The following is a 17,018-nucleotide window of genomic DNA, read 5'->3' as shown; positions in this document are numbered from 1 at the left end:
ACATTATGAATAAAACAAACTGTATAATTAATATATTATATATATATATATATGTATAAGAACATTTCCTTATGTTTATAATTTACATTTGAATATTTGTATTTTATTTTTTTGTAATTATATAATTTTCTATATATTTTATTTTTTTTTAGTTTTATAAAATTTTTATGGTATATTTTTTTAGTTATTTCAAAATGAATTAAAAATAAGAAATTAATTTTACATATATAAAATATATATATATATATATATATACCATGTTTTTACTCATATTATAATAAATAATTCGTATATATATATATATATATATATATATAATAAAAGAATTATAATATAGAATATATATTACATTTTGTGAGTTTATATATTTTTTATTTATTTTATGTCCATATTATATGTAAAACATGTATAAATACATGTTTTAATAGAATACTTAAAAAAATATAATATTTTTTATGTTTTATTTGCATATTTATTTTATTCTCTCACGACAATTTATATATAAACATATATTCTTAAAAACAGAAAGTGTGTATATGTATATATATATATATATATATATATATATATATATAAGTTATATGTAACCTACAACATCTCAGAGACGATAAATTGCATTCTTACATATATATATATATATATGGAATACCATTGACACATATTATGAATGCTTATAAAAAGAAAGTGCAAAAAAAAGTAAAACATTTAACTATTTCTATATCTATATATATATATATTTTTATTTTTTCAAAAGGGATATAGGAAGGATGCTCATAATATATACAATTAAACATAATAATATAGTTTAATATATATATTTAATATTATTCATATATATAAATATATTTATATATATATATATATATATGTGTGTGTATATACCCACTTGTGCCTAAGACCTGTGCATTCAGAAAAATATAATGAAAAGAGAAGCTGTTCATATACTTGTCAACGATGATATAGAAAATGATAAAAACGAAAAAACAAAAGAAGATATCCTTTTAGAATATTTGAGAGATAATAATATAAAATCATGTAATTTTTTGAATAGTATATGGATATATTATTATTATAATAATATAAAAACACTTACAAAAAAAATCAAGGAGTTACAAAATGAAAAGAATAATAAAATTAATTTAGAAAAGTATTTATTAACCTTAAGCATAAATATTAATGAAGCGATTACATATTTTGAGGAGATTTTGATACATGTTATGAAAGCATATGATCAGAAAAAATATGATTACGTTTTGTATATGATTAGAGTTACATCTACAAGAAACAAGTATGCTAATTATTTGAAGAAATGTGAGGGGAAATATATATATAGAAGTCTAAGTAACGATACATATGAATATGATAATTATGTGAATAATATTATAGATAAATTTCATGCAGAAGAAAAGAGAAGAAGGAATAATGAAAAGGAAACAAGTAAAGTGGAAAATACTGAAGAAATAATAAACAATATAGATATTATAAACAAAATACAGGACAAAAATAAAGAAAAACTTACATGCAACAATAATAATAATAATAGTAATAATAATAATAGTAATAATAATAGTAATAATAATAATAATAATAATGTGGAGGATGAATATTTATCTTTATACAAAAATTTGGAATTGTGTAGAATATGTGTTAGTAACATATTCAAAATATTTGGAGACTTATTTAGATATAAATATTATTTTTTTGAAGAAAGTAGGAAAGTGAATGAAATAAAAGCATGTATAAATTATTACAATTCATTAAATTATTATGGATATAACGGTTATTTATTTAACCAGATATGTTTATTATACGTCAATTATAATCCTATAAAATGTATGTTCTTTTATTTTTTATCTATTATATCACATAGGCCTTCTATGAATAGGGATACGATTATTATGTTCATGGAAAGCATATTAAATGAAAGGAAGAGGATGAGTAAGTTAATAGAAGATTCAAAGAGATACAAAGGTGGAAATATATGTAACAAGGATATAAATGAAAAATTTAGTAACCTGATTAGTATCAAGAGGAATGATTATAATAAGAGTGATTATTTTGATAGTAATCGTTATGGTAGCAAATATATATATCGTATTAATGGACATAATAATAATAATAGTAATAATAATAATAATTATTATTATTATAATAATGAAAAGGAATATGATAGTCATCATAGATATAATAGAGAATACACTTATTATGATAATTATTATAATTATTATTATGCCATACGTAAATCAAAATATGGATATCACGCTAACAAGAATGGTCATAAAAGCAACCCAAGTAATTTCATTAGTTCGTCTTTTTCAGAGATCAAAAGGGATGATGAAATGTCATATAATAATAGACGAAGTAGTACTAATAGTACTAGTAGTAATAATAATAATAAACATAATAATGTGAATGCCTATATGAAAAATTATGATTACTCCAATAGAAATGAAATCACTGAATATTCTGATGTAAAAGATAGAGAAGAAAATATATATTTGTGCTATAAGGATTGTAAAAATAAAATAAAAAAAATGTTTTTAAAGGAAAAAAAAAATCTTAAAAATGAAAAGGAAAAGAATGAAGATGATGTAGTAAAAAAGTCAAAGGAGGAATTATTAAAAAAATCAAATGAGGAATTAGTAAAAAAATCAAAGGAGGAATTAGTAAAAAAATCAAAGGAGGAATTAATAAAAACAGATGATAATAAAAAGAATTATATCCTATTTAAAAATAGAAATATGAATGATGATGACACAACCGAAATGAAATTAAATGAAACAATAATAAATTTTTATATTAGTTATTTTAAGATTATAAAATTATTATTTTCCAAAATAGATATGAACAAGTTTGAAAAGAAAAAAAATAAATTTATATATTATACAAATAAATATTTAAGAATTCAATATTATAATAATAAACAAGATAAATTAATGTTAAAAAATATCATCATAATAATTTTTACACTTTTGAGTATGATAGTTTATATTATTATAAATCATTATGAAAAGAAAAGAAATACAATTGGTTTCTTTTTTTATGGAAATATTAATATAAGGAAATATATATATAAAAATGAACAGATATATTTTACATTTGTATTAATACATGAAATATTATTATCATGTAAATATTTTTATGAACATTTTTATGAACATTACTTATCAGTTTTTATATATACATTATATTGGTTAAAAAATGAACACAATCTTTTTAATTATCCTATGGATATATTAAATGAAGAGGATGATAGAGAAAAAAATTCTCTCATTAATCAATATCATGAAGATTATAAAAAAAAAAAAACTGTTTATCTTATTACACCCAAGGTAAAAGAAAATATCAAAGTGAACGGTAATAATTCACATGATTCTAAAGACAATACTTTAAATTCAATTTCTAAGGATAATAAAAATGGAAATGAAAAAAATCATGTACAACTTACAAATAATATTAGTATGAATAATATATATGATGATATGAATATGCTAGATAAAAATAAAGATATTATCAAAATTATAAGAGAACTGTTATGTAGCTTAAATATAAAAAAGGATGTTCAAGTAGATAATTCATATTTGCACTTTAAATTGAAAGAAGATTTTTATATTCATCCATTTTTAAGCGTGTTGCAATTTAAGAAAATGGACATTGTAAAAAATGAAGAAGATACAAAATATAAGCAAAATAAAATAAAGGTAAATATAAAAAAGAACATCCATTCTAATTTTGAAGAAAATAAAAACAATAAATCTATCTCTTCAAATGAGGAATATTCTTTTGAAGATTCAAATGATGATGATGATATTGTTGTTTTAAAAAACCCTTTATTTGAAAAACCAGATGATATCTTACCTGAATGTATAATAGACTCTAAAATGATGAAATTAAATAAAAAATTAGATTCTTTTAATAATTTATATGATAAGTGTATCGAGGCTATAAGTACTAATAATTCAGATATAACAAAAGAAGAGACTGATTTGTCGCAAATGGACATTGAACATAACAAATTCAAACATTTAGATTCATCCATATGTGTTGATGAAAAGCTAGAGAAAGAGTCGTCTCTAACATCTGATAAGAAAGAGGATTGTATAGAGACAGAGGAGTATATTATAGCTACAAAAAATATTGATTATGATATAGAACTTGAGAAGAGGATAAAAATTTCTCGATACCTCTCTTTAGTTGACGATGTAGTAAAAAAAAACAAAATGGACACCAATGGAGATATAAATGGAGATGCAAATAAAGATATAAATGAAGATGTAAATGAAGATGTAAATAAAGATATAAATGAAGATGTAAATAAAGATATAAATGAATATACACATGTAGATACACATGCAGATACAAATGCAGATACACATGATGATATTCGTTATAACATCCTTTTTGAAAGTTTATATATCAAATGCGTTGAAATTGAAGAGGAAAATATGAAACTGAAAAATTTAAAGATAGAATATGAGAAAAATACTAATTATCATATACATAATAATAATAATACAAACGATTACACATATATAAACGAAAAAGAAGTATTTCCTAGTACTAATAATTTTTGCGATAATAAAAGTTTCCCTTTTACTAAGATAAAAAAAATAGATGATAAGATGCCTATGGAAGAAGTCGAAAATACATATGCTGCTTTATATGAAAATATTATTAAAAAAAAAAATATTGAAAATGTTAATAATGTATCAGATAAAGGGAATGATATTATATATGATATTAAAGATAGTCATAAGGAGAATCCTATAAATAATAAGGACACGAAATGTATAATATTGAATACATCAAATGTTACAACTATGAATAGTATAAAGAATGAAGAAGAGAGAGAAATAGAAATGTGTAAAAAGGAATATGAAAAGAATAATGATTATAATAAATTAATAGAAAGTAATGAAGGAAATAAAATGAAAGATGATAAGATCGAAGATAATGATATCAAGAATATATTTAATTATAAAAATAAAGAAGGAGATTCTTTTAAAAGCTCAAATCATACTTGTGTAATAAAAAGCATTATGATAAATAAAAATAACAATATTGTTGATGAGAAACAATCGTTACATGATAATAAAAATATGTGTAATCATTCTGTAGACAATGTAGAAAATATAAAGTCTGTTGATACGAATGATATAAGCACACATACTAATATTATTGAAGATAATCATGTAAACGAGTTAAGTGTGTGTAAGGATGATGTTTTGTTTTATGAAGTTTCTGATAATCATAAATATATAAGTGTGAATAAAAAAAATGATAATATTGAAAATAAAAATGAATTTGATATGATGAAAAACACGAACATTATGAACGTTTCTCTAAATGATGATATCCAAATGTTAAGGAAATCTTTTAATATTCAATCGAATATAATATTAAATAAAGGAGAAGATGCAAATACTGATTTATCATTAAAGTGTGAACATTTTTTGATGAACAAAAAATGTATTAAACATGAAGAAGACAACAACAAAAATGACAGTAATAGTAATAATAATAATAATATTATTATTAATAATTGGAGTGATGCAACTTTTGGCAATGATAATTCTTTATTTGTTTATAATAATACATATAGAGAACAGTCTAATATACTTAATAAAAACCGAGATTATAAAGATAGCAAAAAAATAAATCATCATGAGGAAAAGAATAATAATCATATTATATCTGCTAATGATGTTTTAAATCGAGCATTATATCTAAAGAGTGCAGAAAGACATAATTTATATCTTTTATTAAAAAAAGAAAAAGAAAAAATTATATTAATTGACGGAAAAAATATTGGGACTAGGTATCAAAATAATTATATAAAATATTTTGATGTCTTGAGAATAAAGCATGCTTTAGAATATTATAAAAAAAAAGAATATAATGTAAAAATTATTATTCCAAAAGAATATATATTATTAGAGAAGACTAAAAGATATATGAATAAAAGTATATCATACTGCAACAACAACGACAAAAATGGCAACAACAATAATAATAATAATAATAATAATAATAGTAGTAGTTACTGCGATGTGTATAAAAATATGAATTCTAATGTTTATAATAATGTTCATAATAATGTTCATAATATTATTCCTAATCATATACATAATAATAATATATATAACAATACATATCAAAATAGTAATAGTTATGAATATAATAATATCTATCATAATAATAATTATAATCATATGAATTCTAATAAATGTCCTAATGATTATGGTGATATATGTAATTATCATCATTCAAGTGATGGATATCCTCAAGCTTTTGAGTTTGATTTAAAGAAAGAAGATTTATTATATTTACAACATTTAAATATTTTAGGTTATTTAATAATAGAACCAATGGAAAATTATTATCATTCTTGTATTGAACATATTATCAAATCTAATACTTGTTTAGTAACAAATATATCTATATCTCAATTGGATAGTGGATTTCATCATTTACATATTACATCTAAAACGCTTTCGTCTTATTTTATATCCTATACATTCCTAGGAGATGAATTTTTACCTAACCCTAATTTTATTTGGCCTCCCATAAGTAAAAATAAAAAGAAAGTATAAAAATATTGTACATATGATATGTACAAAGTTAAACATATAAATATATATATATATATATATTTATATATATATTTATTTATGTAAATATTTTTTTTTTTTTTTTGGAAGTTACATTGTTTTGTTACATGAATATATATAGGAATGATGTCATTTAATATAAAAAGAATGACAAAATAAGATTATCATTATGAATATAAAAAGGAAGGCTCTGAAAAAAATGAATATATATTTACTTGTGGAACATAATATATAAGATTTGTTAGATTGAAAAAGTATAAATAATTATAGCCCATGTGTAAAATTCCTTTGCTCCAAAAATAAGATCACCCCCAAGATGTAAATATATAAATATATATATATATATATATATATGTGGGAATACATTATTATTTATCACACATAATTTTATATATTTTTATTTGAATAATTTCTGCTCTACCAATTTTGAGAAGTTGTATCCATTAACTCATAATGAACATGCAGAACACAAAGGAGAACTAAATAACATTTCGATACAAATTTGAAGGTGTTATATTAAATACGTTCTACAATTGAACATAAAAAAAAATATATATATATAAATATATATATATATATATATATATATATATATATATATTTATTTATTTATTTATTTGTAAGGAAATATTTGTGCTCCCAAATAATGGAATAAGTAGCTTTAATTGTTTTTCCCAAGCTAAGATAATATATAATGAAAAGTTCAAAAAAAAAAAAAAAAAAAAAAAAACCTTAATTATTATTATAATATATTATATATGTCTTAGTTTTCTTTTTAGGAGAAATACACATTATATAGTTATTTCATTTCATTTCGTTTTATTATAATTTTTTTTTATGCCTCCTTATATATATCTAAAATTAAAGAAAAAAAAAAAAAAAAAAAAAAAAAAAAAAATAAATAAATATATACACATATATATATATATATATATATATATATATATATATGTAATTATATATGTATATTTTAATTTTTTTTCTATATAATTAAAAAAATTCTTTAACCTTTTTGTATATTAATATTTTTAACTATATTATATATTTGTATATAATATGTTCATATATTTTTTTTTCAAACAAAACAAGAAAAACAGAATATAATATGAAAAAATTCATATCATACTAGATAACAAAAATATAACAATTTAGCAGATGGTTATTCGATTAATAATGAATATTATTTAATAATGGCGTATTAACATGTATTTCCCTTTTCTATTTTTTTTTTTTTTTCTTTTTTTTTTTTTGTTAAATTATAATAGGGTTCTTTTACAAAAGTGATATGTTGAAACCAATATCAATATGATAAATATATATATAAATATATAAATATTATATATATATATATATATATATATATATATACAAAGTTAAGACGATGACCCAGTTTAATACTGTGAATGAATATTTATCAAAAAATATATAATTTTTTTTTAAATTACTTGCTTTATTATGTGTATGTATTTTTCGAAATGTCATTTGAATAAAGGACAGTTTTTTCAAAACACATATAAAATAATGATTCCTTAAAATTTATATGAAAAAATATGTAAGGTTCATAAGATACTTTTATAAATTGATAATAATCTTAAATATACATGAATAAAATTAATTCATATATTATATAACAAAAATTTAAGAACACTTATATATATATATATATATATCATTTTATAATATACTCACGTTTTAATAAATATAAAGAATTTTATCTTTCGATTTGAGTAATTTATATAATATAAATATATTTTGTATACTAAGAATATAAAGCAAGAATAAGTAATATATTTCTTTTTATTAAATATATGGGTATAAAAAAGAGATAATATGTGAAATCTTATATATTAGCTTAAATTGAAAATGAAAAATAATAATAATAAATTATTATTAATATATAACATTTCATTTTAAATTATTTTAAATTTATAATAATATTTAAAATTGGTTTATTAAGGAAATTTAATTTAATTTTGTTTTATATTCATATATATATATATATATATATTATATATATGTAATTATATATTTTGTTTTGTTATATATATAATAAATAATATATAATCATATTATATATATATGTGAGAGAAAAAAAAAAAAAAAAAAATAGATCGTTTGAGAGTTCTCCTAAATTTAATAATATTTTTTTGTTTAATATGTATTGTGTATTTGTATCATACCTTAAATAAAATATTTATTTATAATAAAAAATATATATTATAAAAAAAAAAAAAAAAAAAAAAAGAATAAGAACAAAAAAAACAAATTAGTCGAAATGATATATTTTTATTTTATTTGTATGAAAATATGTATTTTTATAATTTTATTACTTTAACCAATAGTTAAGTAATATTTTATTAATTATATATATATTTATAATATATTTATATTTACTTATTTATTATGTGTTTGTTTATGAAGAGACATAGGAAAAGTATTAGTAATATACTTGTCATATTCAAATAATATGTTTATATAAGTATATATTAAAAAATATTATCTTAATATATTTATCAATTGAAAAATATTTATGTGATATATAAATATTATCATATATAATATTATATATATATAATATACTCTTATTCTTATTATTTATTAATCCATTTTGTTTTACCTTATTTTATATATTTATTATTTATTTATTTTTATTATTTTTTTTTTTCGTGTGTATGTTTATATTATATATATAATATACATGTGTATATAAGTCCATATTTTTATAAAACTTTTTAAAGAAGATGAATATAATACCTTCAACAGCTGTGCCGTATATTGTATTGTTTGGTGCCTTTTTATATAATTTGAATATTGGTAACAGAAATAAAAAAAAAAAAAAAAAAAAAAAAAATACATACATTTTTATATCATTACATTCTTAATATATTTTTTTAAGCAATGTGTATTTTTTTATTTATTATATACCTTATGATGTATTACATTTTGTAGTGACTAATATTTTATATTCTTGATACTATAGCGTTGGGTATATGTGTATAATTTTTTTGTTTTTATATGTCTAGCCATTTAAACATTTTTTTTTTTTTTTTTATTTGACAAGCCATATATATATATATGTATACATTCATTTTTTTTTTTTTTTTTAAATTAGGTATAATAAATTCGTATGGTAATTTAAACATTTATCTTACGTCTTACTTGAGATATAAAGGGAACGATGTGACATACCGTGATGTAGCCTTCATATATGAGTTAACAATAATAACGTTGGGAATTTTTATGTTAGTAGGAAATATTGTTCAGAAAAGGTTTGGTGAGCGTATAACTATAATGGCTTGTAGTTTAATGACCTTTTTAGCGTTTTATTTATCTTCAGTTTATGCACATTCTTATATATTGTTATGTATATTTATGGGTTTTTGTTATGCGGTAGGATATGGTATATGTTTTACGATACCTTTATCATGTGCTTATAAACACTTTAAAAACAATCGTGGTTTTATAAGTGGAATTATAATATCTGCTATATCTTTAAGCCCATTTTTATATTGTCCCTTACAAACAATGTTGATTAATAAAAATAATGTTTCTCCTGTGCAAAAGAAAATAAATAATTCCTTTGAATATTATTTTGATGATAAAGATGTTTTGAATAGAGTTCCAAATGTTTTATTTCTTCAATCAATTATTTTTTTAATATTTGCTACTATGGGTGGATTTTTAGCTACGATGGAAGTTAAAATAGAAAATGATCCAGAAATTAAAAAGCAAAAAAAGAATTTATTATCAGAGGAAAAAAATTCAAATACAAATAATGTTGATAAAAATATGGTTGATTTGGAAAAAAATGAAGAAGGATTTGTAGCTACAGATAAACATAAATATAATACCAATATTGATAGTAATAATATTGATATAAAGAATGATAATTCAAGATCAGCTAAAACAATGAAAAAAAAAAAGAAAAGAAAATTTGGTTTTGGTTTTATGAATGATGATAAAAATAATAATGATGATGATAGTAAACAAATAGGAAACTCTTTTTTTAGTAAGTTAAAATTAGATGGAATATTTGCAGATAATCATATTGGAAAATATTATAATAAAAAATGTACAGAAGATAAATTCTTCTTTTTATTATGGATATCAGTTGTATTATTTAATTGTTATATCAATTTTGTTATTATGTATTGGAAAATTATAGGTATTAATTATACACATGTAGAAGATAAATTAATTACTTTAAATGGAAGTTTTATTAACAGTTTATCAAATATAGCTGGAAGAATATTATGGGGATTAATTTATGATAAATTTAAAACTAATTATACTATATTCATATTAGGCATATGTATTATCTTCTGTTGTTTTGTATTACCAATTATATCACATGTATATATTTATTATGTTTTAGTATGTGCTCTATTTTATTTCTGTATAGGTGGGAGCCTTGTAACTATACCTGTTATTACTTTAAAAAAATATGGAGAAGCACACTTCTCTTTGAATATGTCTGTTTTATATACAAGTAGAATAGCAAATACATTTGTGTGTAGTATAATTGTTGCATCCTTTTATAAAATGTTACAGTTAAGATATCTGAGTTACGCTTTTGGTGTAATTTCATGTATATCGACCTTACTCATGTGTATCTTGACAAAATAAGACATGGCAAAATATAATAAACATGTGAATATAAATATGTTTATTTTTTATTTTAATATTATATATATATATATATATATATATATATATATGTATTTTTTTTTATTGTTAAATTTTTTTTATTATTTTATTTTAATATATATATATATATATATATATATTTTCCCACCCTTGTTTTTACATTCTTCTACAGTGAAGTATTGTATTTGTCTCATTAAGAAGAGATTTATTATTATATATATATTTTTTTTAATATACAACATTATAAAAATGAAATATATTAATATGCATATAAGCTTTTTCATGTTTTTTTATAATAAATGTTTATTGTGCATAATATGATTGTTTCTATGTTATTTCTTTTGGAGTACATTATTTACATAAAATCATATATTATATATATGAATAAATAAATAAATAAATATATATATATATATATATATGTTTATTTTTTTTCATTTTATTTTATTTTTTTGTCATATTTTATATGCATCCAAAACAAACGTTTAAAATGTTTATAAAATGTAAAAAAATAAATATTGTTTTTCATAAGTTTAGAAATATAATATATATATATATATATATATATATATATATACATATACATTTGACAATGTTTTAAATATATATAATTTTTATGTCTTTTAGAATTATCTGTATTTTATAAAATGACTGTATCTTAATTTCTTCATCATTCTATTTCTTTTCTTTTTTTTTTATAATTAAAAATATTCATCATTTTTAAGCGGGTATTTTGTTCCAATTCGTTTCTTATAATTTCGTTGAAGAGTAAGCTAATAGTGTATAAAAAAAGGCGACAAATTTGAATATATTTAAAATGAGCAAAATGGAGGGTAAATAATAGATATAAATAAATAAAAAAATATATATATATATATATATATATATATATATATGTGTGTTTGTGTGTTGTATGTGTGTTTATATATTTATTTTTTTGTATTTCTTTACTGAGATATTTCCTCAAACGTTGGTCTCATGAAAGGGTTATCATCAATGCAAGCTAGTAACAAATTTATTAAAAATTCATCCTATTGGTGACAAAATAAATAAAGTGGTGTATAAATAAAAAGGGGATGTATATATATATATATTTTTGTTTTTCTTTTGGATTTTTGTACTTGAATTTCAAAATGACTCAAATTGATATCATACATACAGTGAGAAAAGTAGTGAAAATTTTGATGTTTTAAAAATTTAGATATAATAATAGAGAAAGCCCAAACGTCCACATTTTTATCATAGCATACGCTTTTTTGTTCAGGTGCTAAATGACCTTTTGTTCCACAACATTGACTCATTAAAAATTCAAAATCTTGATCGACTTTTCTTGATAAATTAAAATCGGTTATTAATATCTTCTTACCCTTCAACGATTTATGAATATACAAAAATAAATGTGTAATATATTATATTTATTTGGATAAAAATAAATAAATAAATAAATAAATAAATAAATAAATATATATATATATATATATATATATATATATATTCATATCCTTTATGTATGTGTAACCTTTATTAATACATTATCTGGTTTCAAGTCACGATATATATAAAACTCTTGTTTAATATTGGGCTTATGGATATAGGACATTATGCTGTATAATGAAATGGGTTATATATATGTATAATATATACAATCATATATATATATATATATATATATATATATATATATTTTTGTTTTATTTATATATTGATTTTTTCAACTTGGCTATCTCCAAAAGTGTGAGTCTCACAAAATTTAAATTGTATACTGTCCTTTTGTCACAAAATAATTTTTCTAAAACATGAAATATATATATATNNATGTTGTATCATATTAATATAAATATAATGGTATTTATTTTTTTTTTTTACCTAAAGACGTATCAGCTAATTCGAGAAGAAAGCAAAGGGATTCTTTCTTTTCGTTTTCCTTCTGTCTATTAATTAATATTTGATATCCTGAAAGGTAAACAATAATATATATATATATATATATATATATTTTTAACTTATATATATTTCATGTGTTACCTTTAAAAACACAATAAATTTTGATGATATTTGTATGTGCCTTTTCTCTCATAATGATAGATTCATTCAAATTAAATTCACTAATAGGAGAACATAAAAAATATAATATAACATATATGTGTTATATATATATATATATATATATATATATATATTTATGTGTACGTCCTTACTTCATGTCCAATATTTTCAGAGCAAACGTGGAAGTATTCTTGATATCAGAATAAAAAAACGAATTATGAAAATTTTTTTCATTTTTTAGTTTTACCTTCCACACTTCACCAAATCCTCCCATTCCTAATTTTTTTTCAAATATGAAATAATCTTCTATATTTATTATTTCATTATTATTTTCCCATATCCTATAAAAATTATATAAAGTATAAAAAAATAATCAGACAATCAGAAATATATGTTATACAATATTTTATGGGAATAATAATAATGAAATGTAAATTAAAAATATAAATATGAATAAATATATATATATATATATATTTTTTTTTTTTTTTGGTGAAAAAATTATACTTTAGGAAGAAATTATCAAGAAAATTAAATTTAATTTTTATGTTATTCAGAAAATTAGATATTGTTATTTTCGATTGAATATTTAAATTTGTTTTAATTTTTATTTTATTATTTTCCCAAAAAATAGGTATTAAACACTCTGTAATATTTTGGGCTTTATATATAGGAGTAGAGTTATAAATTAGGACAGGAGTAAAATATAAAAAAAAAAATAAAATATATAAATATTTTGTATATAAAACAAATTAATCATTATATTATCTATCATATAAATATATTATATATATATATATGTAAATATTTATATATTTTTTTATTTATCTACCAGGTATAGAAGGAATTAATACAAGATTAAAATAATGAACTGTTTTGTTTTTAACATAACGGATATATCTGCATGGTATATCAATAGAATCACACAAGACCTAACACAAATTAAAAACAAATAAATAAATTAATAAATAAATAAATATATATATATTTATATTTATTTTACCTATGTAAAAATAAGATCATTTATTATTTATTTATTTTATTTATTTTTTTTTTTTATTATATTTCTTACTTTAAACAATAAAGATTTATGTCTGTCTGAACCTTTTTTCACACTTCCCAGTAAAACAAAATTAAAATCAAATTCTTCAAAATAAAAAGTTTTTATACTTTCGTCACTATCCTTTTGTGAAGATGTTTCTTCTTCATTTTTCTCATATTTATAATTTGTATTATTTTTATAATTTTGATTATCTTCCTCGCTTTTGTCCTTCCTATCAACAACATCTTTTTTGTTTCTTTCTTTTTTTCTCTTTTCTTTTCTTTTTCGTTTTTTTTCCCTTTCCTCAGAGGAAAATATTTGTGAAAATGTTTTGGGCACAATTGCATTATTTTCTAATTCATTTTTATGTCTACAGTGTCTTAATTCCTCTCCCTTTGTGAGTTCATTGTATTTTCTTTTGATTAATCCTTTTTTTTGCTTTTCCCTATTATTTATGTAATTATCGTTTTGAAGAAAACATTTTTCTTTTAAATTATTTTTTAAACTATTATTTATTTGATCATCATTTATATCTAAGTAAATATTTATATCTTCGCTATTACTTTTTTTTTTAATGCATTTAATATTTTCATAATCCACACGTTTAATATGTTCATCATTTTCATTATTTTCTTTATTTTCTTTATTTTCATTATTTTCTTTATTTTCATTATTTTCTTTATTTTCATCATTTTCATTATTTTCATCATTTTCATTATTTTCTTTATTTTCATTGTCTCCTTTTTTATGTTCATCTAAATAATCTTCTTTTGCTTCTCCTAACTGTTGTTTAGATCTCATAGTCGATTTTTTTTCTTCACATTTTTTCTTTTCTTTTGTTTCTTCATTTTTATCCTCTACAATAATATTTTCCTTATCGTACTTAATTAGTTTGTCGACTAAATGTTCGATCTTTTTTATTTTTATTAAAACGTTCTTTACATTTCTTACTTCTTTCTTTGCTGTATTAATAATTTCGCTGTCATAAATAATAAGCAATTGATATTATGTGTAAAATATGTATAAATATAAATATAAATATATATATATAAATATATATAAATATATATATATATATATATATATATATATTTATTTATTTATATGTTATTTTTTTTTTTTTTTTAATATAAAAGCATTGACGTGTAATTATAAAAAATTTTGCATTTTATAAAATTACCGCAATTTTGCATCACTATTTACATTTACAATAATATTAGAAATACAAGTACATATATTAGTTTTCCTTTCATCACATTTTCTTTGATCACTTATATATTTTTTAACACACTTATCAATGTTGTAGATTATTTCTTTCTTATTATTAATAAAAAAATTATTGTAATTATAATTATCAAATATTGATTTGTTTTTTAAATATTTATGAACACCTATATATTTGTTAGGTAATGGAATTTCACCACATATAAATTTTTTTTTTTTTTTTTTTTTCTTTCTATAACATTTTTCATTTAATATATGACCACTCTGATTTATTACAAAATAATTGTATTTGTTATTGTTATTATTGGTATGATAATATTGATGATCCATATCATCTTCATTTTTCTTATCATTCTTTTGTAATTTAATTTTTTCTCTATTCCTTTCATAATTATATATTTTTTTTTTAACAAGAAAATTTTTTTCCTTCTTCATTTTAATATTATGTTTGTAAAAATATATTAATCTTAAGTCTTTTATATTAATTGCATCATTTATTATTCCTATTAAAATAGTCATCACCAAGCATATATATAATTAGAAAAGCACATCAAAATTTATATATAGACATATACATAAATATAAATATATATATATATATATATATATATGTATTATTCGTCGTAGTTATTTATTATTTTATTTTATTTTTATAACCAGTATAAAATTCATTCAATACCTGACTCGAAGAAGGTATTTTTATTAAACATCAAATTGTCATAAAAATCCAAAATGCATGTCTTTTTATATCTGTAATTTAAATTATTTTCAAATAGTTTATTTAATATAAAATCTATCAAATGTAATAAGACTTTATTCTTTTGAATTTTTTTTTTTTTTTTTAATTTATTTAAAAAATTTAAAATGAGGAAATTTATCTCGTCAATATTATCGAACAAATATTTTAGACCAATCAGTATATCGTCTATATCTCCCCTCAATAAATTTAGAACCTCACAAAAAAAAAAAAAAAAAAAAAAAATACATATATATATATATATATATATATATATAAAAAAGAATATATTGTCATATCTATTATATTTCCTACTGGTGGAACTTGAATGTAACAATTTGAATCCTTTCTGAAGTACAAGTTGAATGTATTGAGAGATAACTTATTTATAATTTTATTCAACCCTTTTTTTTTTTTGGATAATATAAAATCATCATATAGGAATGTGCACACATTTTTGTTTATTTCTTCACCTCTTTTTAAATTCTATTAACAAAAAAAAAAAAAAAAAAAAAAAAAAAAAAAATTTTTTTTTTTAATTTTTTTTTTTATATTTATATTTTTTTTTTTTTTTTTTTTTTTTTTTTTTTTTTTTTTTTTTTTTTTTTTTTTTTTTTTTTTTTTTTTTTTTTTTTTTTTTTTTTTTTTTTTTTTTTTTTTTTTTTTTTTTTTTTTTTTTTTTTTTTTTTTTTTTTTTTTTTTTTTTTTTATT

The 17,018-nt window shown here is 18.9% G+C and overlaps 3 protein-coding genes across 3 annotated transcripts in view; 2 read left to right on the top strand and 1 right to left on the bottom strand.

Annotated features, from left to right (window-relative positions):
- Positions 1-920: 920 nt before the first annotated feature.
- PGSY75_0926500 (hypothetical protein) lies at positions 921-6,593 on the top strand (the record flags this gene model as incomplete). Its single annotated transcript, XM_018785673.1, has 1 exon — positions 921-6,593. The coding sequence occupies one exon, from the start codon at positions 921-923 to the stop codon at positions 6,591-6,593; it is 5,673 nt and encodes a 1,890-aa protein (XP_018642014.1).
- A 2,759-nt stretch (positions 6,594-9,352) lies between these two features.
- PGSY75_0926400 (putative monocarboxylate transporter) lies at positions 9,353-11,237 on the top strand (the record flags this gene model as incomplete). The annotated part of the gene is made up of 2 exons (XM_018785672.1): positions 9,353-9,425; positions 9,724-11,237. The coding sequence occupies 2 exons, from the start codon at positions 9,353-9,355 to the stop codon at positions 11,235-11,237; spliced, it is 1,587 nt and encodes a 528-aa protein (XP_018642013.1).
- Positions 11,238-11,928: 691 nt separating this feature from the next.
- The window catches only part of PGSY75_0926300 (putative protein kinase), a gene marked incomplete at both ends in the record, with an annotated part of 5,831 nt that continues 741 nt past the window's right edge, over positions 11,929-17,018 (bottom strand). Inside the window, 14 exons of the mRNA XM_018785671.1 lie at positions 11,929-12,031; positions 12,210-12,289; positions 12,380-12,625; positions 12,778-12,862; positions 12,975-13,047; positions 13,125-13,211; positions 13,284-13,363; positions 13,457-13,645; positions 13,812-13,965; positions 14,137-14,236; positions 14,377-15,325; positions 15,527-16,073; positions 16,250-16,523; positions 16,622-16,792. Of these exons, the coding sequence (XP_018642012.1) occupies positions 11,929-12,031; positions 12,210-12,289; positions 12,380-12,625; positions 12,778-12,862; positions 12,975-13,047; positions 13,125-13,211; positions 13,284-13,363; positions 13,457-13,645; positions 13,812-13,965; positions 14,137-14,236; positions 14,377-15,325; positions 15,527-16,073; positions 16,250-16,523; positions 16,622-16,792 (3,138 nt within the window). The remainder of the gene's footprint in view (positions 12,032-12,209; positions 12,290-12,379; positions 12,626-12,777; positions 12,863-12,974; positions 13,048-13,124; positions 13,212-13,283; positions 13,364-13,456; positions 13,646-13,811; positions 13,966-14,136; positions 14,237-14,376; positions 15,326-15,526; positions 16,074-16,249; positions 16,524-16,621; positions 16,793-17,018) is intronic.

This window comes from Plasmodium gaboni, chromosome 9, assembly GCF_001602025.1.
Source record: "Plasmodium gaboni strain SY75 chromosome 9, whole genome shotgun sequence".
Classification (NCBI taxonomy): Eukaryota; Apicomplexa; class Aconoidasida; order Haemosporida; family Plasmodiidae; genus Plasmodium; species Plasmodium gaboni.
Note: the sequence above shows the minus strand (reverse complement) of the source record. Positions and strands in the feature narration are given on the sequence as shown.